The sequence below is a fragment of the Pristiophorus japonicus genome, chromosome 4 (genome assembly GCF_044704955.1).
Source record: "Pristiophorus japonicus isolate sPriJap1 chromosome 4, sPriJap1.hap1, whole genome shotgun sequence".
Lineage (NCBI taxonomy): Eukaryota > Metazoa > Chordata > Chondrichthyes > Pristiophoridae > Pristiophorus > Pristiophorus japonicus.
In genome coordinates, this window is record NC_091980.1 from 9,253,033 (window position 1) to 9,278,029 (window position 24,997).

At 53.4% G+C, this 24,997-nt stretch overlaps 1 protein-coding gene across 4 annotated transcripts in view; it reads right to left on the minus strand.

The window, feature by feature from the left end:
* anxa6 (annexin A6) overlaps positions 1-24,997 on the minus strand; it is a 149,693-nt gene that overhangs the window by 28,505 nt on the left and 96,191 nt on the right. For 3 of the 4 annotated variants that reach the window (XM_070877997.1, XM_070877999.1, XM_070877998.1), the window contains exons 9-18: positions 23,066-23,159; positions 21,439-21,534; positions 16,528-16,586; positions 15,346-15,468; positions 14,227-14,285; positions 11,275-11,353; positions 7,089-7,170; positions 5,238-5,332; positions 2,113-2,226; positions 727-817 (exon numbers count right to left, since the gene is read on the minus strand). In XM_070877997.1, coding sequence (XP_070734098.1) covers positions 727-817; positions 2,113-2,226; positions 5,238-5,332; positions 7,089-7,170; positions 11,275-11,353; positions 14,227-14,285; positions 15,346-15,468; positions 16,528-16,586; positions 21,439-21,534; positions 23,066-23,159 — 892 coding nt within the window. The remainder of the gene's footprint in view (positions 1-726; positions 818-2,112; positions 2,227-5,237; positions 5,333-7,088; positions 7,171-11,274; positions 11,354-14,226; positions 14,286-15,345; positions 15,469-16,527; positions 16,587-21,438; positions 21,535-23,065; positions 23,160-24,997) is intronic. The other variant, XM_070878000.1, reaches the window with a different exon arrangement.

Sequence of the window (24,997 nt, forward strand, 5' to 3'; positions counted from 1 at the left end):
GCCAGGCGGTCATTGCGAGGCGTGATTCCAGGCGCACAATTCGGGTTCGGGTCACATGTCGGACGGTGTCACCACCCAGCACAGCCCCTCCCCGGTGGTCCTGCTCCGCGCCACCGCAAAACCCGACCGGAGGATCACAGCGGGGCGCCAGAGACCTCACCGCTGCCTTTCCCGCCGCTCCCGGGCGCAAAGGACGGGAAAATCCAACCCAATACCTGCCCCCACCTCCCGGGAAACAAAAGGTCACGCATCGTGTGGTATTACTCACCGCTGGGCGGGGCCACATTGTCCGCATGCCCGACGCGAGATTCCCAAAGCAAGCGCTCTACTCGGAACTCCTTCACGGCAAGCGAGCCCCAGGTGGGCAAAGGAAACGTTACAAGGTACACCCTCAAAGCCTCCCTGATCAAATGCAACATCCCCACTCACACCTGGGAGTCCCTGGCCAAAGACCAGTCCGCCCTAAGTGGAGGAAGTGCATCCGAGAGGGCGCTGAGCACCTCGAGTCTCGTCGCCGAGAGCATGCAGAAACCAAGCGCAGGCAGCGGAAGGAGCGTGCGGCAAACCAGTCCCACCCTCCCCTTCCCTCAACCACTGTCTGTCCCACCTGTGACAGGGACTGTAATTCTCGTATTGGACTGTTCAGTCACCTGAGAACTCACTTTTAAAGTGGAAGCAAGTCTTCCTCGATTCCGAGGGACTGCCTATGATGAGGATATTACTCACCATCCTTGTACGCTTCACTGATATCTCTGATCTCCTGGTTTGTCCTTGTGGTCAAGATTTCGATCAGTGCCCTTTCATCAGTGCCAGCACCCTGCGCAAGATAAGAACAGAAGAACATTAGAATTAGGAGCAGGAGTCGGCCATTCGGCCCCTCGAGCCTGCTCTGCCATTCAATAAGATCATGGCTGATCTTCGACCTCAGCTCCACTTTCCCGCCCGATCTCCCTGTCGCTCGATTCCCTTCGTGCCCAAAAATCTATCGATCTCAGCCTTGAATATACTCTGGAGTCCCGCTCCCGAGCCTCGAGCACAAAATCCAGACTGACACTCCCAGTGCAGTGCCGAGGGAGTGCCGCACTATTGGAGATACCCTCTTTCGGGTGAGACGTTTAAACTGCCGACCCATCTTCCCTCTCAGGCGGACGTAAAAGATCCCATGGCACTATTTGGAAGAGGAGCAGGGGAGTTCTTCACTGGTATCCTGGGTCAATATTTATCCTCAACCAACATCATTGGAACAGATTATCCAGTCATTACCTGACTTCTGTGTGTGAGAGCTTGCTGTGCGCAAATTGGCTGCCACGTTTCCTAGATTCCAACAGTGACTACACTCCAAGAGAACTTCACTGACCTTAAAACACTTTGGGATATCCTAAGGTTGTGAAAGGTGCTATAGAAATGCAAGTTCTTTCTTTTCCCTGTGGAATAAAGGGAGAACCCATCCTGATGCATTTCCCAATGGGCATAGTTAACAGCCTCGTCACAGAGGTCTGAAAACAGGCTTCCTCACCTTTAAATACCCCACCCAGTCTAATCCCACTCCCCCCTCACTCCCCATACCCTTTAATATCCCACCCAGTCTAATCCCACTTTCCCCTCACTCCCCGTACCCTTTAATATCCCACCCAGTCTAATCCCACTCTCCCCCCTCACTCCCCGTACCCTTTAATATCCCACCCAGTCTAATCCCACTCTCCCCCTCACTCCCCGTACCCTTTAATATCCCACCCAGTCTAATCCCACTCTCCCCCTCACTCCCCGTACCCTTTAATATCCCACTCCGTCTAATCCCACTCTCCCCCTCACTCCCCGCACCCTTTAATATCCCACTCAGCCTAATCCCACTCTCCCCTCACTCCCTGCACCCTTTAATATCCCACTCAGCCTAATCCCACTCTCCCCTCACTCCCCACACCCTTTAATACCCCACCCAGCCTAATCCCACTCTCCCCTCACCCTTTAATACCCCACCCAGTCTAATCCCACTCTCCCCCTCACTCCCCGCACCCTTTAATATCCCAATGTAGATGCAGACTCGACGGGCCGAAGGCCCTCCTGTGTTCGGTTCTGTTCTAGGCAGATGGGAACATACAGACTGCATTGTACCTTGATGGCCTTCTGACACTGCTTGGCATCGAATTGAGCTGGAGTCATCATCAAGCCCAGAATGATCTTCTGCAAAGGGCCACCAACCTCGGATTTCAGGTCTGCCATCAGATCCTACCAGGGAAGCAGTTGGATTAAAAAAAAGCTTTAGTGACAAAGGGCGTAACATGGTTTTACCGCATCACAGTGCAATCAAAGCATGGAGCTAGACCCACTTGGACCATCATCTCTGTGCTGGTGTTTATCGCAACAAGGCACCCAGCCTAATCCCACTCTCCCCCTCACGCCCCGTACCCTTTAATACCCCACCCAGCCTAATCCCACTCTCCCCCTCACGCCCCGTACCCTTTAATATCACACCCAGCCTAATCTCACTCTCCCCCTCACTCCCTGTACCCTTTAATATCCCACCCAGCCTAATCCCACTCTCCCCCTCAGTCCCCGTACCCTTTAATATCCCACCCAGCCTAATCCCACTCTCCCCCTCAGTCCCCGTACCCTTTAATATCCCACCCAGCCTAATCCCACTCTCCCCTCACTCCCCGTACCCTTTAATATCCACCCAGCCTAATCCCACTCTCCCCCTCAGTCCCCGTACCCTTTAATATCCCACCCAGTCTAATCTCACTCTCCCCCTCACTCCCCGTACCCTTTAATATCCCACCCAGCCTAATCTCACTCTCCCCCTCACTCCCCGTACCCTTTAATATCCCACCCAGTCTAATCCCACTCTCTCCCTCACTCCATTATTCATTTTCAAACATCTTGGGATTACAATGCACCCGTACACCTGTTCACATTACACAGTTTATCCCACACATAGCTCACTTATCCTGAGACTTTAAAAGAGGAACATTTAAGGAAAAGGCCCGTATCCAGCCTCTTTGATAGTTGGAACCCCACCCACCCACCTTCTCCCCAGATCCCTCAATCCCACCTGCTCCCCAGATCCCTCAATCCCACCTTCTCCCCAGATCCCTCTAACCCACACACCCAACTTCTCCGCATAGCTCTCAACTCCTTTGCTCTGCAGAACTACTACTAATTTACTAATTGCCTCTTGAACCCACGGCTGCTTCAATGACCATCCTGGTAAAATATTCCACAAATTCGATTAAGCTCATGTTAACCATATTTGTAAGACCTTGTATACACCATGACTTCCTGCTCATCATGTGGCAACTTAAAGAATCATCAAATCAGAGGCTGCAGTACCATTGTAAGCCTGCTGGTGGCACTGCCGCACAGAATCAACACCGCCACCCGGAGGCATCTGCAGGTACTGCAGATCTCTGCAAATTCCTGTATAACTACAACAACAACTTGTATTTATATAGCACCTGTAACGTAGTAAAACGTCCCAAGGTACTTCACAGGAGTGTCATAAGACAAAAATTTGACACAAAGCCACATAAGAAGAAATTAGAACAGATGTCCAAAAGCTTGATCAAAGGAGGGAAGAGAGGTAGAGAGGCGGAGAGGTTTAGGGAGGGAGTTCCAGAGCTTGGGGCCCAGGCAACAGAAGGCACAGCCACCGATGGTGGAGCGATTATAATCAGGGACGCTCAAGAGGGCAGAATTTGAGGAGTGCAGATATCTCGGGGGCGTGTGGGGCTGGAGGAGATTACAGAGATAGGGAGGGGCGAGGGCCATGGAGGGATTTGCAAACAACGATGAGAATTTTGGAACTGAGGCGTTGCTTAACCAGGAGCCAATGTAGGTCAGCGAGCACAGGGGGTGATGGGTGAGCGGGACTTGGTGCGAGTTAGGACACAGGCAGTGAGCACAGGGGGTGATGGGTGAGCGGGACTTGGTGCGAGTTAGGACACGGTGCAGCGAGCACAGGGGGTGATGGGTGAGCGGGACTTGGTGCGAGTTAGGACACGGGGCAGCGAGCACAGGGGGTGATGGGTGAGCGGGACTGGGTGCGAGTTAGGACACGGGGCAGTGAGCACAGGGGGTGATGGGTGAGCGGGACTTGGTGCGAGTTAGGACACGGTGCAGCGAGCACAGGGGGTGATGGGTGAGCGGGACTTGGTGCGAGTTAGGACACGGGGCAGCTGAGTTTTGGATCACCTCTACTTTACTTGGGTAGAATGTGGGAGGCCAGCCAGCAATGCATTGAAATAGTCAAGTCAAGAGGTAACAAAGACATGGATGATTTAATTGTCTGCAATGATGTTGAATGCGCTGCTTGAAAGGGCAGCTTACTCACGAATAACATTCAAAAGGGAATTGGATAAATACTTGAAAACTAAACATTCACAGGGTTATGGGGAAATGTTTAATCACCTGTCCTAATATCTCCTTATGTGGCTCGGTGTTTGATAACACTCCTGTGAAGGGCCTTGGGATGTTTTACTACGTTTCAGGCACTATATAAATGTATATAAATCGTTGGAGAAATACCACCAACGCTCTCTCCGCAAGATCCTACAAATCCCCGGGGAGGACAGACGCACCAACATTAGCGTCCTCGACCAGGCCAACATCCCCAGCATCGAAGCACTGACCACACTCGATCAGCTCCGCTGGTCGGGCCACATTGTCCACATGCCAGACACAATACTCCCAAAGCAAGTGCTCTACTCGGAACTCCTACACAGCAAGCGAACCCCAAGTGAGCAGAAGAAACGTTACAGGGACACCCTCAAAGCCTCCCTGATAAAGTGCAACATCCCCACCGACACCTGGGAGTCCCTGGCCAGAGACTGCCCTAAGTGGAGGAAGTGCATCCGGGAGGGCGCTGAGCACCTCGAGTCTCGTCGCCGAGAGCATGCAGAAACCAAGCGCAGGCAGCGGAAGGAGCGTGCGGCAAACCAGACTCTCCACCCACCCCTTCCCTCAACCACTGTCTGTCCCACCTGTGACAGGGACTGTAATTCCCGTATTGGACTGTTCAGTCACCTGAGAACTCACTTCAGGAGTGGAAGCAAGTCTTCCTCGATTCCGAGGGACTGCCTATGATGATGATAAATGTAATTTCTTGTTGTTGCTGAGTGAGACTAAAGGGAACGCTCTTTCAAAGAGCAGGTAGAGGCACGATGAGCTGAACAGCGTCTGAGTGCTGTGGGACTCTAGGCTATATGAGGGGGTAGACACCCAGTGTAGGACAAGTGACCTACCCTGCCCAGCTGGGACTTGAACTGCTGTCGCAGTTGCTGCCTCTGCGTGTTGCTTCTCTGGGTGATTATGTTGATGATCATTTCTTCATCTGTGCCTGAAATGAGAAACCAGACGGGATACGTTAAACATTCATTCCCCCCAAAAATCCACTGAACACACCGTCTCCCAGACACAGGAACAGGCAAAGGCAATTAAATCTGTACAGACCGTCCCTTTCCAATACCTGTGCACCATAAGCCATCAACCCCACCACTCTCTCAACACGTCCGGCTGCCTCTGGAACCCACGTGCTTTAGAGTCAGCCGTGGGTCAGGGGGCAGCACTCTCTCCCTCGCCGGACTCATGAAGGTTGTGGCTGCAAGCCCCCAGTACAGAGACTTGAACACGTACCCCCATGCTGACTCTCCCCGTGCCAGTACTGAGGGAACGCTGCACCCTCGGAGGGGCAGTACTGAGGGAGTGCTGCACTGTCGGAGGGGCAGTACTGAGGGAGTGCTGCACTGTCGGAGGGGCAGTACTGAGGGAGTGCTGCACTGTCGGAGGGGCAGTACTGAGGGAGCGCCGCACTGTCAGAGGGGCAGTACTGAGGGAGCGCCGTACTGTCGGAGGGGCAGTACTGAGGGAGCGCTGCACTGTCGGAGGGGCAGTACTGAGGGAGCGCCGTACTGTCGGAGGGGCAGTACTGAGGGAGAGCTGCACTGTCGGAGGGGCAGTACTGAGGGAGCGCCGCACTGTCGGAGGGGCAGTACTGAGGGAGCGCCGCACTGTCGGAGGGGCATTGCTGAGGGAGCACCGCACTGTCGGAGGGACAGTACTGAGGGAATGCTGCACTGACGGAGGGGCAGTACTGAGCAAGCGCTGCACTGTCGGAGGGGCAGTACTGAGGGAGCGCTGCACTGTCGGAGGGGCAGTACTGAGGAAGCGTCGGGCTGTCGGAGGGGCAGTACTGAGGGAGCATCGCACTGTCGGAGGGGCAGTACTGAGGGAGCGTCACGCTGTCGGAGAGGCAGTACTGAGCGAGTGCTGCACTGTCGGAGGGGCAGTACTGAGGGAGCGTCACGCTGTCGGAGGGGCAGTACTGAGGGAGCACTGCACTGTCGGAGGGGCAGTACTGAGGGAGCGTCACGCTGTCGGAGGGGCAGTACTGAGCGAGTGCTGCACTGTCGGAGGGGCAGTACTGAGGGAGCGTCACGCTGTCGGAGGGGCAGTACTGAGGGAGCGTCACGCTGTCGGAGGGGCAGTACTGAGGGAGCGTCACGCTGTCGGAGGGGCAGTACTGAGGTGCCGTCTTTCAGAGAGGACATTCAATTGAGGCCCGTCTGCCCTCTGAGGTGAGCAGAAAAGATCCTATGGCAATAATTCAACAAAGAGCAAGGGAGTTCTCCCCAGTGTCCTGGGGCCAATATTTATCCTTCAACCAACATCACTAAAAACATTGCTGTCTGTGGGAGCTTGCTGTGCGCAAATTGGCTGCTGAGTTTCCCACATTCCCATTCCAAAAAGTACTTCATTGGCTGCAAAGCGCCTTGGGACATCCGGTGGTCATGAAAGGCGCTATATAAATGCAAGTCTTTCTGTTACTGCTGCTATTTTTTAAAATATTTCCCAGGTATTTTCTGCAAACAAATTTACATTCCCAAAAAGCCCATTGCGATGGGATTTGAACTCGTGCTCTCCGAATTATTAGTTCATTATCACCGCTGCACGCGTGGGATCGGACTGGTTAGCTTGCGGTGCGGGGGGGGGGTGGGGGGAGCAGAGAGCGGGAAAGAATATAAACACCAGCGCTGTCCTGATGGGCCGAATGGCCTGTTTCGGTTCTGGAACGTTCTCTGTGGTTAAACACTGACCGAATCCTTTCATCGCTTTGCGGAGTGCCTTGGCGTCCACTTCTGGCTTGAAGTCGGGAGCTGCACGCACTGTCCCCTTCAGCTGTTGGGGAAGAGATAAGACTGTGTTGGTAAGTGAGAGTGGAGTGTTGAGGAGTGAGGTGGAGCTGGAGGGCAGGGGGAGGGGGAGGGGGGCGGGGGGTGGGGGTGGGGGTTGGGGGAGCAGTGAGCATCAACCTCTTGGAGGACATGCCCTGCACCCCTCTGTCCCTGCACATGGCCTGGAGTCAGGAGTGTGATGGAACACTCTCCACTTGCCTGGATGAGTTGCAGCTCCAACAACACTCAAGAAACTCGACACCATCCAGGACAAAGCAGCCGCTTGATCAGCACCCCATCCACCACCTTCAACACTCACTCCCTCCACCACCGGCGCACCGTGGCTGCAGTGTGCACCATCTACAAGATGCACTGCAGCAACTCACCAAGGCTTCTCCGACAGCACCTCCCAAACCCACGGCCTCTACCACCTAGAAGGACAAGGGCAGCAGGCGCATGGGAACACCACCACCTCCACGTTCCCCTCCCAGTCACACACCATCCCGACTGGGAAATATATCGGCCGTTCCTTCATCGTCGCTGGGTCACAATCCTGGAACTCCCTCCCTAACAGCACTGTGGGAGCACCTTCACCACACGGACTGCAGCGGTTCAAGAAGGCGGCTCACCACCACCTTCTCAAGGGGCAGTTAGGGATGGGCAATAAATGCCGGCCTTGCCAGCGACGCCCACATCCCAGGAACATTTTTTTTTTTTTTTAAATGGCGGCATGCCTGCACTGTTCGAAAATATGGGGAGACTTTATTTTTTTACGCAGCGAGTTGTTGTGATCGGGAACGCGCTGCTTGAAAGGGCGGTGGGAGCAGATTCAATAGTAACTTTCAAAAGGGAACTGGGTAAATACTTGGAAAGGAAAATAAATTGCAGGGCTGTGAGGAAAAAGCAGGAGGGAGTGGGACTAACTGGATCGCTCTTTCAAAGAGCCAGCACAAGCACGATGGGCCGAATGGCCGCCTTCTGTGCAGTACCATGCCACACGTAACTCATATTTTATCTTCTTTTCTCAAAGGCACTGATTGTTTCTGGATGAGCTCAAAATCTCGCCCCAAGTGGCTATTCTTTGTCACTGTACTATTTGACTGTAGTGGGCATCACAGATCCACCCATTCAGATGGATTCAGCAGGCGTCAATGGATAGAGATAAACTGCCTTTTCCCCCCATCCAACCTAGCTCAGGGGAACTGACATCAAATGGAACACCACAGTAGCATAGGCTGATACCAGCTATCCAAACACAAACAAGGTGTGAAAACTGGGGTCTGGATGGTACGCTCTAGTAACACACAGGGCACTAGGACCCTGCGTCCACCCCAGTAACACACAGGGCACTAGGACCCTGTGTCCACCTCAGTAACACACAGGGCACCAGGACCCTGCGTCCACCCCAGTAACACACAGGGCACCAGGACCCTGCGTCCACCCCAGTAACACACAGGGCACTAGGACCCTGCGTCCACCCCAGTAACACACAGGGCACTAGGACCCTGCGTCCACCCCAGTAACACACAGGGCACGAGGACCCTGCGTCCACCCCAGTAACACACAGGGCACCAGGACCCTGCGTCCACCCCAGTAACACACAGGGCACCAGGACCCTGCGTCCACCCCAGTAACACACAGGGCACCAGGACCCTGCGTCCACCCCAGTAACACACAGGGCACCAGGACCCTGCGTCCACCCCAGTAACACACAGGGCAATAGGACCCTGCGCCCACCCCAGTAACACACAGGGCACTAGGACCCTGCGCCCACCCCAGTAACACACAGGGCACTAGGACCCTGCGCCCACCCCAGTAACACACAGGGCACTAGGACCCTGCGCCCACCCCAGTAACACACAGGGCACTAGGACCCTGCGTCCACCCCAGTAACACACAGGGCACTAGGACCCTGCGTCCACCCCAGTAACACACAGGGCACTAGGACCCTGCGTCCACCCCAGTAACACACAGGGCACTCGGACCCTGCGTCCACCCCAGTAACACACTCTGATCATGGATTGAAACTGTATATGACACTCCACACGATTGTGCAGGGGAGGGGTTGAGTCGATTTATTAAGCAGCGACACAGTAAGACAGGGGAGGGTCCTTTGGTTAGAGAGGGGTATTAGTGAGCAAGAATCAGTAGATGTTGGCGGGCAATCTTGCATTCCAACCTATTGTGAACGTCGGCAGAGCAGTGTTAGTAGAACAGCAAAAGGCACCAGCAAGTCAATTTCTTCCCTTAAAGAGACAGTACCCCAGTGTTCGCTAGGCATCGCAAAAGATTTCAGGCATTGAGACACTTTTATCGCATCTAAAATAAAATCATTTATTTTTTTTAAATCTTGTGTAGGCGCGTGTTTTCTGTTGTCACGAATTTAGATCAGTAATTTGCCGATGTAAACTCTGAGAATGGAAATCCTGTATGTAAAAACTTGGCTGTGACGATGTAATTGAGGGCTGTGGCCAGCAGGTGGTGCTGTGGAGTGAGTTTCTGAAGTCTCTCTCCCAACTCTGTCGCCATTTTGTATATCTTAAAACAAAAACCTTTCATTCATTAACTGACTGTGGGCAACTTATTAGACATTCTCTCAAAAATGTAATATGTTGATCTAAATAGTTTACTCTCGAAATATTTTCTTCGGATGCAAGCAGGCCTGCTTTAAGTTCCATTTTTATGGATAGATGAAAGGGACCAATTTCAGACTTAATGGGGGTCACAGATTTAAACTCTCTACATGGCCCCAAGGTGCTGTGATAGGCATCCAATCGCCTCTCAAAGTCATCTTCATAGGCGGTCCCTCGTATCGAGGATGACTTGCTTCCACGCCAAAAAAGGGATGAGTTCACAGATGTTTCAATGAAGGACCTTGTCATGTATTCAACCAGCATTGTAACCCATATATAATCTGACCTAAGTTGTACACTGTGAGAACAATGACCACTAGGTGGTGAACTTGTGGGAGACACTCCTAACCTGGACCTTCAGGTATAAAAGGGGAAGCTCCACCCACTTCCATCACTTGAGTGCTAAGGAATAAAGGACAGGTCACAGACTGACCACCTCTCAAGCATGGGCCTCGTGTGCATTTATACTGTGTAGTAAGGACCTATCAGACCTAATATTCCAGATCCCGAACTACATGTTGAAGGGTGGAAGATGCCTGTGTGTGGATTTTTTTAACGTGGGGTGACCGTTGCACACCAGCCACCACACGGGCTTGACAGAGCTCGGTCTTGGTCCAGTGGCAAGGGTTAACCAGGACGACTGGAGACCAGCTCTGCTGCACGGACCTAGTGCGAACACATATCGCAGTGTGGGCTGGGCCCGTGCTGCCCCTGGGCCCCTGGCCCCGAACTCACGCCTCTCCTGGGCCCCGATCACGTCCCTCTACAATCTCTCGCCGCTCCTTCGCCCCGACCTCGCCGCTCCTGCTGTACCAGCCCGCGCTCCAATCACCGACCTGGACCTTGATGATGTCACTCTTCGCTGCCGTCGCCCTCCTGTACCAGCTCGCGCTGTACCTTGCCGCGGTACACCGCCACGCTGCCCATGGCCGCTGCTCGCCGCTCCTTTTACGGCCCCGACCTGCCGCTGGGGTTCTCACGCAGGTCGGAGCCTCTCTCTCAAAGACAACAGAGGTGGACACCTTAACTGAGAGTCTAATACAAGGTGCCCAGCACTCAACAGAGAGACTGGGTTAACGTTATATTGACTGCCGCATTTCCCTACCTAACAGTTCTTCATTGGCTGTAAGGAGCTTGAGGACGTCCTATGGTCATAAAAGGCGCTAGAGAAATGCAAGTTCTTTCTAATGCAAATTGTCGCATTCACGGCTTCCCTCGTGCTGCACCGGAGGCACATTCCAATCAACACATTTTTGATTGCCCTCCAAAATTTAAGCTCCCCAAGAACTCTTAAGGGAACTCGACCGGTTACTACTGTCTCTTTAAGTTCCGAGTTGTGTGTGTCGTAGGAACAGACCAATCGCAAGCTTGGATCGAGCGGGTGGTGTGGGGAAGGGGAGGGGGTTGGGGGTGGGGGGGGAGGGGGTTAGAGAGAGAGTGGGGGTGGGCTGAAGCCAAGTGTGTGTAAACCAAACCTCGATTCGCTGAGAGGCGCTGAGTTCCCAAATCTGATAGGCAACCTGAGCGGCTTCAGGGAAAAATTCACCGGCAGCACTGCAACCATAAGCAAACAGTACATGTAGTGAGGCCCAGGACAGGAACAGGACTCCGAGAGTAACAGAGGGAACACACGGGACATATCTGACCCAGAGATGAGCTTCCCACCGTATATCTGCACCGTCACCAAAACTGCCGATTTCCACCTCTAACGTCGCCAGACACAGCCCCTGCCCCAGCCTATCCGCTGCCAAAACCCTCATACCCGCCATTGTTACCTCGATACTTGACTGTTCCAACACACTCCAGCCTGGCCTCCCATCTTCCACCCTTCGTAAACTTGAGCTCATCCTAAAACTCTGCTGCCCCGTGTCCTAACTCGCACCAAGTCCCGCTCACCCATCACCCACTGTGCTCACTGCCCCGTGTCCTAACTCACACCGAGTCCCGCTCACCCATCACCCCCTGTGCCCCGTCCTAACTCGCACCGAGTCCCGCTCACCCATCACCCCCTGTGCTCACTGCCCCGTGTCCTAACTCGCACCGAGTCCCACTCACCCATCACCCCCTGTGCTCACTGCCCCGTGTCCTAACTCACACCGAGTCCCGCTCACCCATCACCCCCTGTGCTCGCTGCCCCGTGTCCTAACTCGCACCGAGTCCCGCTCACCCATCACCCCCTGTGCTCGCTGCCCCGTGTCCTAACTCACACCAAGTCCCGCTTACCCATCACCCCCTGTGCTCGCTGCCCCGTGTCCTAACTCGCACTGTGTCCCGCTCACCCATTACCCCCTGTGCTCGCTGCCCCGTGTCTTAACTCGCACCAAGTCCCACTCACCCATCACCCCCTGTGCTCACTGCCCCGTGTCCTAACTCGCACCAAGTCCCGCTCACCCATCACCCCCTGTGCTCGCTGACCTACATTGACTTCCGGTCCGGCAACGCCTCGATTTTAAAATTCTCATCTTTGTTATCAAATCCCTCCCTATCTCTGTAATCTCCGCCAGCCTTTCAACTCTCCACGATCTCTGTGATCCTCCAATTCTGCCCTCTTGAGCATCGCCAATTTCCATCGCTCCACCATCGGTGGCCGTGCCTTCAGCTGCCTGGGCCCCAAGCTCTGGAACTCTCTCCCTAAACCTCTCCGCCTCTCTACCCCTCCCCTTCCTTTAAGATGCCCCTTCAAACCTACCTCGTTGACCATGCTATCTCCTTATGTGGCTCAGTATCATATTTGTTTTGATGACACTTCTGTGAAGGACCTTGGGATGTTTTACTACATCAAAGGCACTTTCTAGAAGCAGGTTGTTGCTGTATCCTATTGACAGCAGGTCTGCACTAGCCACTCCCCTGCTACAACCTTCACGGGGCAAAGCCTTAAGCAAGATGTTGCTTCATTGTGACACCCTCATTACCAACCGTCATTCCCATCTGACCGACCCGACTCCGACCCAACGCGACTCTTTATCCTTGGTTTGTCCCGATTCCAGTGTCGAGGATTTTGCTGAGCTTTCTGTGAAGGATCACAATTTGGACAATCTCCATTATCCCACTAGTTCCCATTAAGCCCTAGGGTGCAGGAAAATTGAGGTCCCTTTCATTGTACCAGGACTGACCTCCAATGGAACTTAAACACAGCCATACAATGTAGAAAGAAGCAGAAACTGATTGAATTGCTCCGTATTCAAGTTTTCTGATTCCATAATCAGAGCTCCCCTGTGACCATCGCCCAGGAACATGGGAACAGGAGGAGGCCATTCAGCCCCTCGAGCCTGTTCCGCCATTCACTGAGATCACGGCTGATCTGTAACTTAACTCCATCTACCCACCTTGGTTCCGTCGCCCTTAATACCCTTACCTAAAAAAAATCTTTCATCCCAGTTTTGAAATTTTCAATTGACCCCAAACTCAACAGTTTTTTGGGGGAGAGGGTCACAGATTCCCACTGCCCTCTGTGTGAAGAAGTGCTTCCTGACATCACCCCTGAACGGCCGGGCTTTAATTCTAAGGTAATGTCGCCTGGACTGCCCCCACCAGAGGATACAGTTTATCTCTCTATCTACCCAATCGAATCCTTTAACCTATCTCTTCCCCTTTCAGGGTATGACAGGCCTGCCTTTTATGCCCCAGTACTTGACAGCGTTTTGTTAACATCTGCCTTAATATCTGCGCCGTCAAACATAGAAACATAGAAACTAGGAGCAGTAGTAGGCCATTCGGCCCATCGAGTCTGCACCACCATTCAATATGATCATGGCTGATCCTCTATCCAACACCATATTCCCACTTTCTCCCCATACCCCTTGATGCCTTTTGTATCTAGAAATCTATCTGTCTCCCTCTTAAATTTATTCAGTGACTTGGTCTCCACAGCCTTCTGTGGTAGAGAATTCCACAGGTTCACCACCCTCTGAGTGAAAACATTTCTCCTCATCTCGGTCCTAAATTTCCTACCCCGTATCCTGAGACTGTGACCCCTTGTTCTAGACTTCCCAGCCCCGGGGAAACATCCTCCCCGCATCCAGTCTATCCAACCCCGTCAGAATTTTATACCTTTCAATGAGATCCCCTCTCATTCTTCTAAACTCTAGTGAATACAGGCCTAGTCGACCCAATCTCTCCTCATACTACAGTCCTGCCATCCCAGGAATCAGTCTGGTGAACCTTCACTGCACTCCCTCTATGGCAAGTATATCCTTTCTTAGGTAAGGAGACAAAAACTGCTCACAATACTCCAGGTGCGGTCTCACCAAGGCCTTGTATAACTGTAGCGAGACATCCTTGCTCCTGTTCTCAAATCCTAAATCCTCCAAACGGATTGCAAATGGCCGCAGTATTGTGGGGGGGGAGGGAGGATCGGAGACTGTGACGCACACCGCGCTGACCCTCATTAAACACACGAGGGAGGGCGGGAGGGTGAAGGGACTTACTCGTCATCGCCCCCGCAAAGCCGCAGCAGCGCTCGCTTGTAATCCCCGGAGGTGTCGCTCTGGAAGGAAGAAGACAGCAGTGAAACAAGATGGCGGGTCGATACTTGGCTCGGAACCCGCTCCCCTGCCCCCGCCCCTCCTCGCCTGCTGTTGCAGCATTGGCAGCGCCGGACGGGGTGAGCTGGTCATTGCGTTCCTTGCCGCCCCCGCCCCCGCAGTTTCTTCTCGCCTCGCGACACGGGCCGGCCGACGGGTTTGAGAGTCCGTCACTCGCCAGCTGCTCAAAGCGGGAGCGCGGGCGGGAGCTGTCTGCCACGTCCTGGCCGTCTTTGGCCCACTCCTCAACTTCTGGCGGTGGAGCCGGACTGGTGAGGCGGTCTCGCTCAGTCGCGCTGACATACGCTTTCATTCCATGGGTGCTGCCCGCTCTCGGGTATCTCAACCCAGTGGCCATTTCTCACAACACAACGAGTGCCAGCCGGCAGATTGACCATTGGGGGCGGAGGGGCGGGAGCATTGTATTCAGGCCTGATGTGCTCCTCGCCCGACACACACACACACACACACACACACACACACACACACACAGGCGCACATACACACACAAACAGACAGACGCACGCACACACACAGGCGCACACACACACAGGCGCACATACACACACACAGACAGACACACACACACAGAAGCACACACACACACACAACACACAGACAGACAGAGACAGACACACACACACACGCAGAAACACACACATGCAGAAACACACACACACGCAGAAACACACACGCAGAAACACACACACGCAGAAACACACACACGCAGAAACACACACACGCAGAAACACACACACGCACGCAGAAACACACACACACACGCAGAAACACACACACACGCAGAAACACACACACACGCAGAAACACACAGACAGACAGAGACAGACACACACACACAACACACAGACAGACAGAGACAGACACACACACACACACACATACACCAATGTTCCCCCAGATATTTTGGGGCTGCAATCTGTTGTCAATGGCTGACACCGATTGGCCGGCGGTCCGACCCAAGGGTTGCAGAAACCCGCCTGCGATCCAAACGCTGGCACTCACCCTGATCATATTGTGCAGCGACTTCTCGTACTTCTTCCGAAACTCCTCCCTGATGTCCAACATGTCGATCTCACTACGGGACACCATGATTCGGATCAGAGTGTTGTCCCTCGTACCCATACCCTGCACATGAGAAGAGAGAGAGAGACACCTCAGCCACTGTTCATTCCGCAAACGGTTCACTTTTGGAGTCTTCACCCGTCCTGTGAATGGACCGTGGTCTCCCGCTGGGCACAATACATGGGACGCTCAGCCTCCGATAGGCCCTCCCTTCACACCTCCAGGTGTCACTCGGTACTCAGTGGGCAGTACTCTCTATGTCTCTCGCTTCAGAGTCAGAAGGTTGTGGGTTCAAGTCCCATTCCAGGGACTTGGGCACATAAATCTACGCTGACACTCCCAGTGCAGTGCTGAGGGAGCGCCGGACTGTCAGAGGGGCAGTACGGAGGGAACGCCGCACTGTCGGAGGGGCAGTACGGAGGGAGCGCCGCACTGTCGGAGGGGCAGTACGGAGGGAGCGCCGCACTGTCGGAGGGGCAGTACGGAGGGAGCGCCGCACTGTCGGAGGGGCAGTACGGAGGGAGCGCCGCACTGTCGGAGGGGCAGTACCTGAGGGAGCGCCGCACTGTCGGAGGGGCAGTACGGAGGGAGCGCCGCACTGTCGGAGGGGCAGTACGGAGGGAGCGCCGCACTGTCGGAGGGGTAGTACGGAGGGAGCGCCGCACTGTCGGAGGGGCAGTACGGAGGGAGCGCCGCACTGTCGGAGGGGCAGTACGGAGGGAGCGCCGCACTGTCGGAGGGGCAGTACGGAGGGAGCGCCGCACTGTCGGAGGGCAGTACTGAGGGAGCGCCGCACTGTCGGAGGGGCAGTACGGAGGGAGCGCCGCACTGTCGGAGGGGCAGTACGGAGGGAGCGCCGCACTGTCGGAGGGACAGTACGGAGGGAGCGCCGCACTTTCGGAGGGACAGTACGGAGGGAGTGCCGCACTGTCCAGAGGTCATGAAAGGCACTACAGAAATACAAAGTTATTTGTTTCAATGCTGACTGTCAGATCTTGCTGTGTGCAAACTGGATCCTGCATCTGAATATATGACCAGAGGCAGAGCGGGAGCAGAGCGCTTAGGAACGTCGGTAGATGTAATGAGACGTTGTGTAACTGCAGGACAAGTTTATTCCTTTACCTTCATTGCCTTGAACAACCTGCTAGCAAAGTATTCCGAGGTATTCCTCACGCACCGGACTGTGGGATTCAAAAAAGAGAGATAAACTTAAGGCAAAGGTGGTTAGATCCGATACTGCTATTAGATGCAATGCATAAAAAATATATCAAGCTGACGCAAAAAGGGCCGAATCTGGCAATGGTACGTGTCATTTTTGTTTGGGTGCGCGGCCCCTTTAAGAGGTGACACGATCCATTCACATCTCCACACGTGCGCGGTTATTGCATTGTGTAGCCGCCAATTGGCCGGTGGGGGAACTACAGACAGCAGCGAGCCACACAACGTACCAGGGATCCTGGACAGTAGAAACATAGAAACATAGAAAATAGGTGCAGGAGTCGGCCATTCGGCCCTTCGAGCCTGCACCACCATTCAATAAGATCATGGCTGATTATTCCCTCAGTACCCCTTTCCTGCTTTCTCTCCATACCCCTTGATCCCTTTAGCCGTAAGGGCCATATCTAACTCCCGGTGGGGGTGGGGGTGCAGCATGGGGTACGGTTGGGGGCGGGGTGGAAACAGGATGGGGTGCGGGTGCGGGATGGGGTGCAGGGGGGGGGGGGAGTGCAGAGGGGGGTACGGGACGGGGTGCAGGATGGGGTACGGTGGGGGGGGGGGGAGAACGGGACAGGGTGCGGGGGGGGGAACGGGACGAGTGCGGGGGGGGGGGAGAATGGGACGGGGTGCGGGGGGGGAACGGGACGGGGTGCAGGATGGGGTACGGTGGGGGGGGTGGAAACGGGACGGGGTGCAGGATGGGGTACGGTGGGGGGGGGGGGAACGGGACGGGGTGCAGGGGGGAAACGGGACGGGGTACGGTGGGGGGGGGGGGGGAGAACGGGACAGGGTGCAGGATGGGGTACGGTGGGGGGGGTGGAAACGGGACGGGGTGCGGGGGGGGGGGAACGGGATGAGTGCGGGGGGGGGAACGGGATGAGTGCGGGGGGGGAAGAATGGGACTGGGTGCGGGGGGGGGGAACGGGACGGGGTGCAAGATGGGGTACGGTGGGGGGGGGGGGGGGGGGGAGAACGGGACAGGGTGCGGGGGGGAACGGGACGGGGTGCGGGGGGGGGAACGGGACGGGGTGCGAGGGGGAACGGGACGGGGTGCAGGATGGGGTACGGTGGGGGGGGGGGGGAGAACGGGACGGGGCGCGGGGGGGGGAACGGGACGAGGTGCGGGGGGGGGAACGGGGGGGGGGGAGAACGGGACGGGGCGCGGGGAGGGGAACGGGACGGGGTGCAGGATGGGGTACGGTGGGGGGGGGGGGAACGGGACGGGGTGCGAGGGGGGGAACGGGGGGGGGTGCAGGGGGGGAACGCGGGATGGTGGGGGGGGGGGGAACGGGACGGGGTGCGAGGGGGGGAACGGGGGGGGGTGCAGGGGGGGAACGGGGGATGGTGGGGGGGGGGGGAGGAGCTGCAGGGGGGGGCAGTATTACAATAGTGTATCGCTAGCTGTCAGCCGTGGCTCAGTGCGTAGCACAGAAGGTTGTGGGTTCAAATCCCACTCCAGAGGCTTGAGCACATAAATCCAGGCTGACACTCCAGTGCAGTGCTGAGGGGGCGCTGCACTGTCGGAGGTGTCGTCTTTCAGATGAGACTTTAAATCGAGGCCCCGACTGCTCTCTCAGGTGGACGTAAAAGATCCCATGGCACTATTTCGAAGAGAAGTGGAGTTATCCCTGGTGTTCTGGGGCCAATATTTATCCCTCAATCAACATCACTGAAACAGATGATCTGGTCATTATCAAGTTGCTGTCTGTGGGAGCTTGCTGTGCGCAAATTGGCTGCCGCGTTTCCTACATTACAACAGTGACTACACTCCAAAAGTATTTCATTGCCTGGGAAGAGCTTTGGGATATCCGAAACATAAGAAAAGAAGAATTAGGAACCCCTCGAGCCTGCTCCACCATTAAACAAGATCATGGCTGATCTCTGATCTCAACTACACTTTCCTGCATTATCCCAATATCCCTTGATTCACTTAGTTCCCAAAAATTTATCGATCTCTGTCTTGAGTATACTCAACGACTGAGCCTCCACAGCCCTCTGGAGTAGAGAATTCCAGAGATTCACCACCCTCTGAGTGAAGAAATTGCTCCTTATCTCAGTCCTTATCCTGAGACTGTGACCCCTGGTTCCAGACTTCCCAGCCCGGGGGAAACATCTTCGCAGCATTAACTCCGTCAAGCCTCTTAAGAATGTTTCAATGAGATTACTTCTCATTGTTCTAAACTCGAGGGAATATAGGCAGAGTCTACTCAATCTCTCCTCATAAGACAATCCCCTCATCCCAGGAATCCATCTGGTGAACCTTCGTTGCATTCCCTCTATTATGGCTGTGATGTGCTTATGAATGACTCCATGAGGCAATATGTTGTACTCAAACTGTAGTGACCTTGGTCCTTTATTCGTAACACCAGAGTGAGGCATAAGCATGGTGAACAGCCTTTTATACTGAGCCCTGCCACCAGGGCAGGAAACCCCGGTCTCCACCAGTTGCACCCTCTAGTGGTGCCAGCATAGTATATACACAGTGTAAACCTTATTGATAGTACATCAGGTAAACAAGTCTCCATCTTTTGCAACCACACAGAGAGTACATCCATAGTCTGCATATACAACATCCTCAATGGGAAGTATATCCTTCCTTAGGCAAGGAGACCAAAACTGTACACAATACTCCAGGTGCAGTCTCACCAGGGCCCTGTATAATTGCAGTAGATGTCTTTACTCTTATACTTTAATCCCTTTGTAGAAAAAGCTAACATATCATTTATGCTTTCCTAATTGCTTGCTGTACCTGCAGTCAACTTTCTGTGATTCATGCACAAGGACACCCAGGCCCCTCCGAATGCAAACATTTCCCAGTTGCTCACTATTCAAAACATATCCTGCTTTTTTGTTTTTCCCACCAAAGTGGATAACTTCACAAATTTCCCCACATTGTATCCCATTTGCCATGTTCTTGCGCACTCTGTCAACCTGTCTATATCTCTCTGCAGCCTCTTTGCATCCTCCTCACAGCTTACTTTTCCACCTAACTTTGTATCATCAGTAAACCTGGACACGTTACACTCAGTCCCTCCATCTAATTGATTAATATAGATTGTAAATAGCTGAGACCCAGGCACTGATCCTTGCGGTACCCTACTAGTTACAGCCTGCCAACCCGAGAAAGTCCTGTTTATTCCTCCTCTCTGTTTTCTGTCCATTAACCAATCCATGCCAATATGTTACCCTTAATCCCATGAGTCCTACTTTTGTGTAATAACTTCTTGGGTGGCACCTTATCAAATGCTTTTTGAAAATCCAAATACATTACATCCACTGGTTCTCCCTTATCCATCCTGCTGGAAAAAAACTCAAAGATTTGTCAAACATGATTTCTCTTTCATAAAATCATGTTGACTCTGCCTAATCATATTATGAAGTCTAAATGCTCTTACCACGTCCTTTATAATAGATTCTAGCATTTTGCCCACTACTGATGTCAGGCTAACTGGTCTGTAGTTCCCCGTTTTTTCTCTTCACCGTTTGTTAAATAGCGGGGTCATGTTTGCTACCTTCCAGTCTGCGGAAACTGTTTTAGAATCTAGGGAATTGGGGAAGATTAATACCGATGCATCCACTATCTCCACAGCCACCTCTTTTAAAACCCGAGGATGCAAGTCTCTGTAGCAGAAATTCTGTCCTCCCCGGATCGGTACGGGGTGTGTACGGAGTGCGTACGGACCCGGGAAGGCATCCCAAAGGCTGGTTTTCAGCGCAAAATCTGATCTATCAAGCTGGAGCTGGACACATTCTCTGCATCTCGGGAGCGAGGACATTTGCACGGGCATGATTGCGGGATTTACCCATATCCTGCCCAGCAAATATCCTGAAAAATCTTGCGCCTGATAAAAGCCGGCGTATAACCTACTGTTACAGGTGTAAGAGTTTTGATCATACAAAAATATTGTAAACTAAAATGATAAAAACAGATTTTGTTAAAAACCCTGCCCACTACTGTGTTTATTTTAGACCATAATTAAAAAACCTTTTTTTTTTTAAATAGGAAAATCACTTTTTTTTAACTAATACATAAATAACTTTAATTTAAATTAATAAAAATATGTGGTGTATTTTTTCCTACTTTTTATTAGTGTTGCGTGTGTTTGGGGGTGGTTCTCATTCATCATAATAGGAACTCCAACTTAGGGAGTTCCCATTATTATGAATGAGAACATACTTTACCTGATTGGCTGCCCAGAGCCATGTGACTGCAGCTCCAGCCCTGTGCATGTGCCGACGTGCATGTGCTGCGATGCGCAGTCAGTGCAGGCCTCAGGACCGGGATCGCTGGTGGATGCAGCAGGAACAGGTAGGTGCCCGTCTTCTTTAAGTTTTTCCCTCGATCGCCTGTCGGAAGCAGCCGACCAAGATTTCTGGGCCTTTCTTTCTATCTAAAGGTGAAACTGCAGTAGTCGGTGTGTTGTTAAAACCCGCCTGATTCACTGATGTCCTTTCCGAGAGATTAACTTCAATGCTCAGTGAAGGTGTCGGTGTATTTCAAGGGGATTAAAATTAATCTGTTATATATGTAAACCTGTATATACCTTGTGTAGCCACCAGAGGGCTCATCTCCTGGAGTCCAAAGGGATTCCACAATCCCTTGGGAGCACAGGTACTTAAGGAGGCCTCACAGGCTGCAGAGGCACTCTGGAGACCTGCAATAAAAGACTATGGTCACACTTTACTTTGAGTTCACAGTATCCAGTCAGACTCTTTATTCATACATAACCAAATCGACAAACTTTCAGCCCAGCCGCGGCCTTATCGTTAACCTTCTTTGTCACTCCAACAATCAGCAAGAGTGTTTAATCTTACCCACGGCCAGCATCAGCCTCTCAAAGTCTCCTGACAGTTCACCCCTCAGACTCTCTTCAATCTCCTTCCCAGCGATATTCCGATACTCCTCAAACACTGAGAAACATTTCAAGCAAAGAGGTCAGCGACTGGCATTAGGTACACTCACACACACGCGCACAGACACAATCAATCAATCAATCATAGACGGTTCCTCGAAACGAGGATGACTTGCTTCCACTGCCAGAAAAGGATGAGTACACAGGTATTTCAATGAAGAACCCGAACTACAGGGTGGAAGATGCCTGTGTGTGGATTTTTTTAACGTGGGGTGACCGTTGCACACCAGCCACCACACGGGCTTGACAGAGCGAGGTCTTGGTCCAGTGGCAAGGGTTAACCAGGACGACTGGAGACCAGCTCTGCTGCACGGACCTAGTGCCCACATATCGCACAGTGTGGGCTGGGCCCCGTGCTGCCCCTGGGCCCCTGGCCCCGAACTCACGACTCCCTGGGCCCCGATCACGTCCCTCTACAATCTCTTGCCGCTCCTTCGCCCCGACCTCGCCGCTCCTGCTGTACCTGCCCGCGCTCCAATCACCGACCTGGACCTTGATGACGTCACTCTTCGCTGCCGTCACCCTCCTGCACCAGCTCGCGCTGCTCCCTGGAGTGGTCTCCACGCTGCTCCTGGGCCGCCACTTGCCGCTCCTTTTGTGGCCCCGACCTTCCACTGGTGTTCTCACACAAGTCAGGGCCTCCGTGCTGGTCTGGACACACACAGACACACACACACCAACCCCCCCACACACACCCCAACACACACACACACACACACCAACCTACTACACACACACACCCCAACCTACACACACCCTCCCCCCAGACAGACACACACATTGACACACTTACACACACACCAACCTGCACAGACACACACACACCCATCCTCCCCCCCCCCCCCCCCCCCGGACAGACAGACACACACACACACAAACACCCTCCCCCCACACAGACACACACATTGACACACTTACACACACACCAACCTGCACAGACACACACACACCCATCCTCCCCCCCCCCCCCCGGACAGACAGACACACACACACACACACACAAACACCCTCCCCCCACACAGATACACACAAACACACACACCAACCTACATACACACACACACATTGACACACTTACACACACACCAATACACACACACACACAGAGGAAGGTGCACACATACACAATGTGTAATTATGCACTGGCACTCATACAAGCACATGGACATGTACACACATGCACACAGTTGTATACCCAGACACATGCACTTGCACATATACGTGTGCACACACACCTGCATAAACAGACGGACAGAATGACAATCTGGCTGTCAGTGGCGGCCAGATTTCCACAGCCATGAGAGGCGGATTTGCCGGACACAGACTTAAAGCAAAGTCCCAAAGCGGAAAGCAAGGTATGGCTGAAACAGGGATGGAGATATTTGAGCACCAGGTCACAGCCGAGAGGTTAATAAACGACAGCATGTGCGCGGCGTGAGAGGGGGCTCTTGTTTAACACGCTGCGACATCGGCCGAGCGTGAGGCTGTGGAACAGGGCGCTTATCACACCGCTCCCTTAGTCACCGTACCTAACTGAAGATGGCAGAAGCTCCGGTTGCCCAGGATGGTAATAAACGAGCTCTCTTCTGTACCCCACTGCAACTCTCCCGCCTCGTACAGCTCCTGCGGGAATTAAACATGGGAACATTAGGAACAGGAGGCCAGTCAGCCCCTCAGGGCCATTCAATCAGATCCTAGCAATGTGCAGTAGGCATCTCACAGCACTGGAGAAGTACCACCAACGCTGTCTCCGCAAAATCCTGCAAATCCACTGGCAGGACAGACGCACCAACATCAGCGTTCTCACTCGGGCCAACATCCCCAGCATCGAGGCATTGATCACACTCGATCAGCTCCGGTGGGCGGGCCACATTGTCCGCATGCTCGAAGCTAGACTCCCGAAACAAACGCTCTACTCCGAACTACGTCACGGCAAGCGAGCCCCAGGAGGGCAGAGGAAACGCTTCAAGGGCACCCTCAAAGCCTCCTTGAAAAAAAAAGTGCAACATCCCCACCGACACCCGGGAATCCCCGGCCCAAGACCGCCCGAAGTGGAGGAGGAGCATCTGGGAAGGCACCGAACACCTCGAGTCTCGTCGCCGGGAGCACATGGAAACCAAGTACAAACAGCGGAAGGAGCGTACGACAACCCAAGCTCCCCCACCCACCCGCCCCTCCAACCACCGTCTGCCCCACCTGTGACAGAGACTGTAGGTCCCACATTGGTCTCAACACTCACCTGAGAACTCATGTTAGTGCGGAAGCAAGTCTTCCTCGACTCTGGGGGTCTGCCTGAGAGGAAGGAAGCTAATCCATAACTCAGTTCCATTTACTCGCCTTAGCTCCCTATTCCTCGATACCTTTACCCAATAAAACTTCAGCGATCTCGGTCTTGAAAGCCCCGATTGACCCCCCAGCATCAACTGGAGAGAGTTCCATATTCCCAGCACCCTGTGTGTGAGGAAGTGCTTCCTGACATCACCCGGAACGGCCTGGCTCTGATTTTAAGGTTCTGCCCCCTTGTTCTGGACTCCCCCCACCAGAGGGAACAGTTCTCTCTATCAACCCCATCCAATCCTTTTAACATTTCTGTCATGTATGTAAACACAATGTAACACCACTGTATTACTGTATACACTCAACCTAGATGCACACCTTGACCACAAGGGGTGAACTTGTGGGAGACACGCCTTACCTGATCACACAGGTATAAAAAGGGAGGTCCCACGCAGGGTCATCGCTTTTGGAGTCCTGTGAATAAAGAGTTAAGGTCACAGAGTGACCTTGTCCCCAGAATGTGCCTCGTGTGGTTTCACACTGTCGAGTAAGGACTTTACATTGGCGACGAGAAACTGGAATTCACGACCCACGAGAATGGCCACCGGTAGCACAGAGGAACGGTACTGTGTTGGGGAAGACTGGGACGATTCTGTCGAGAGGCTTCAGCAAAGCTTCGTTACGAAAGAATGGCTGGGGGATGCAGCGGCCGACAAGCGACGGGCTCATCTTTTGACCAGCTGAGGACCAAAGACTTACATAGAAACATAGAAAATAGGTGCAGGAGTAGGCCATTCGGCCCTTCGAGCCTGCACCGCCATTCAATGAGTTCATGGCTGAACATGCAACTTCAGTACCCCATTCCTGCTTTCTCGCCATACCCCTTGATCCCCCGAGTAGTAAGGACTACATCTAACTCCTTTTTGAATTTATTTATTGAATTGGCCTCAACAACTTTCTGTGGTAGAGAATTCCACAGGTTCACCACTCTCTGGGTGAAGAAGTTTCTCCTCATCTTGGTCCAAAATGGCTTACCCCTTATCCTTAGACTGTGAGCCTGGTTCTGGACTTCCCCAACATTGGGAACATTCTTCCTGCATCTAACTTGTCTAAACCCGTCAGAAGTTTAAAAGTTTCTATGAGATCCCCTCTCATTCTTCTGAACTCCAGTGAATACAAGCCTA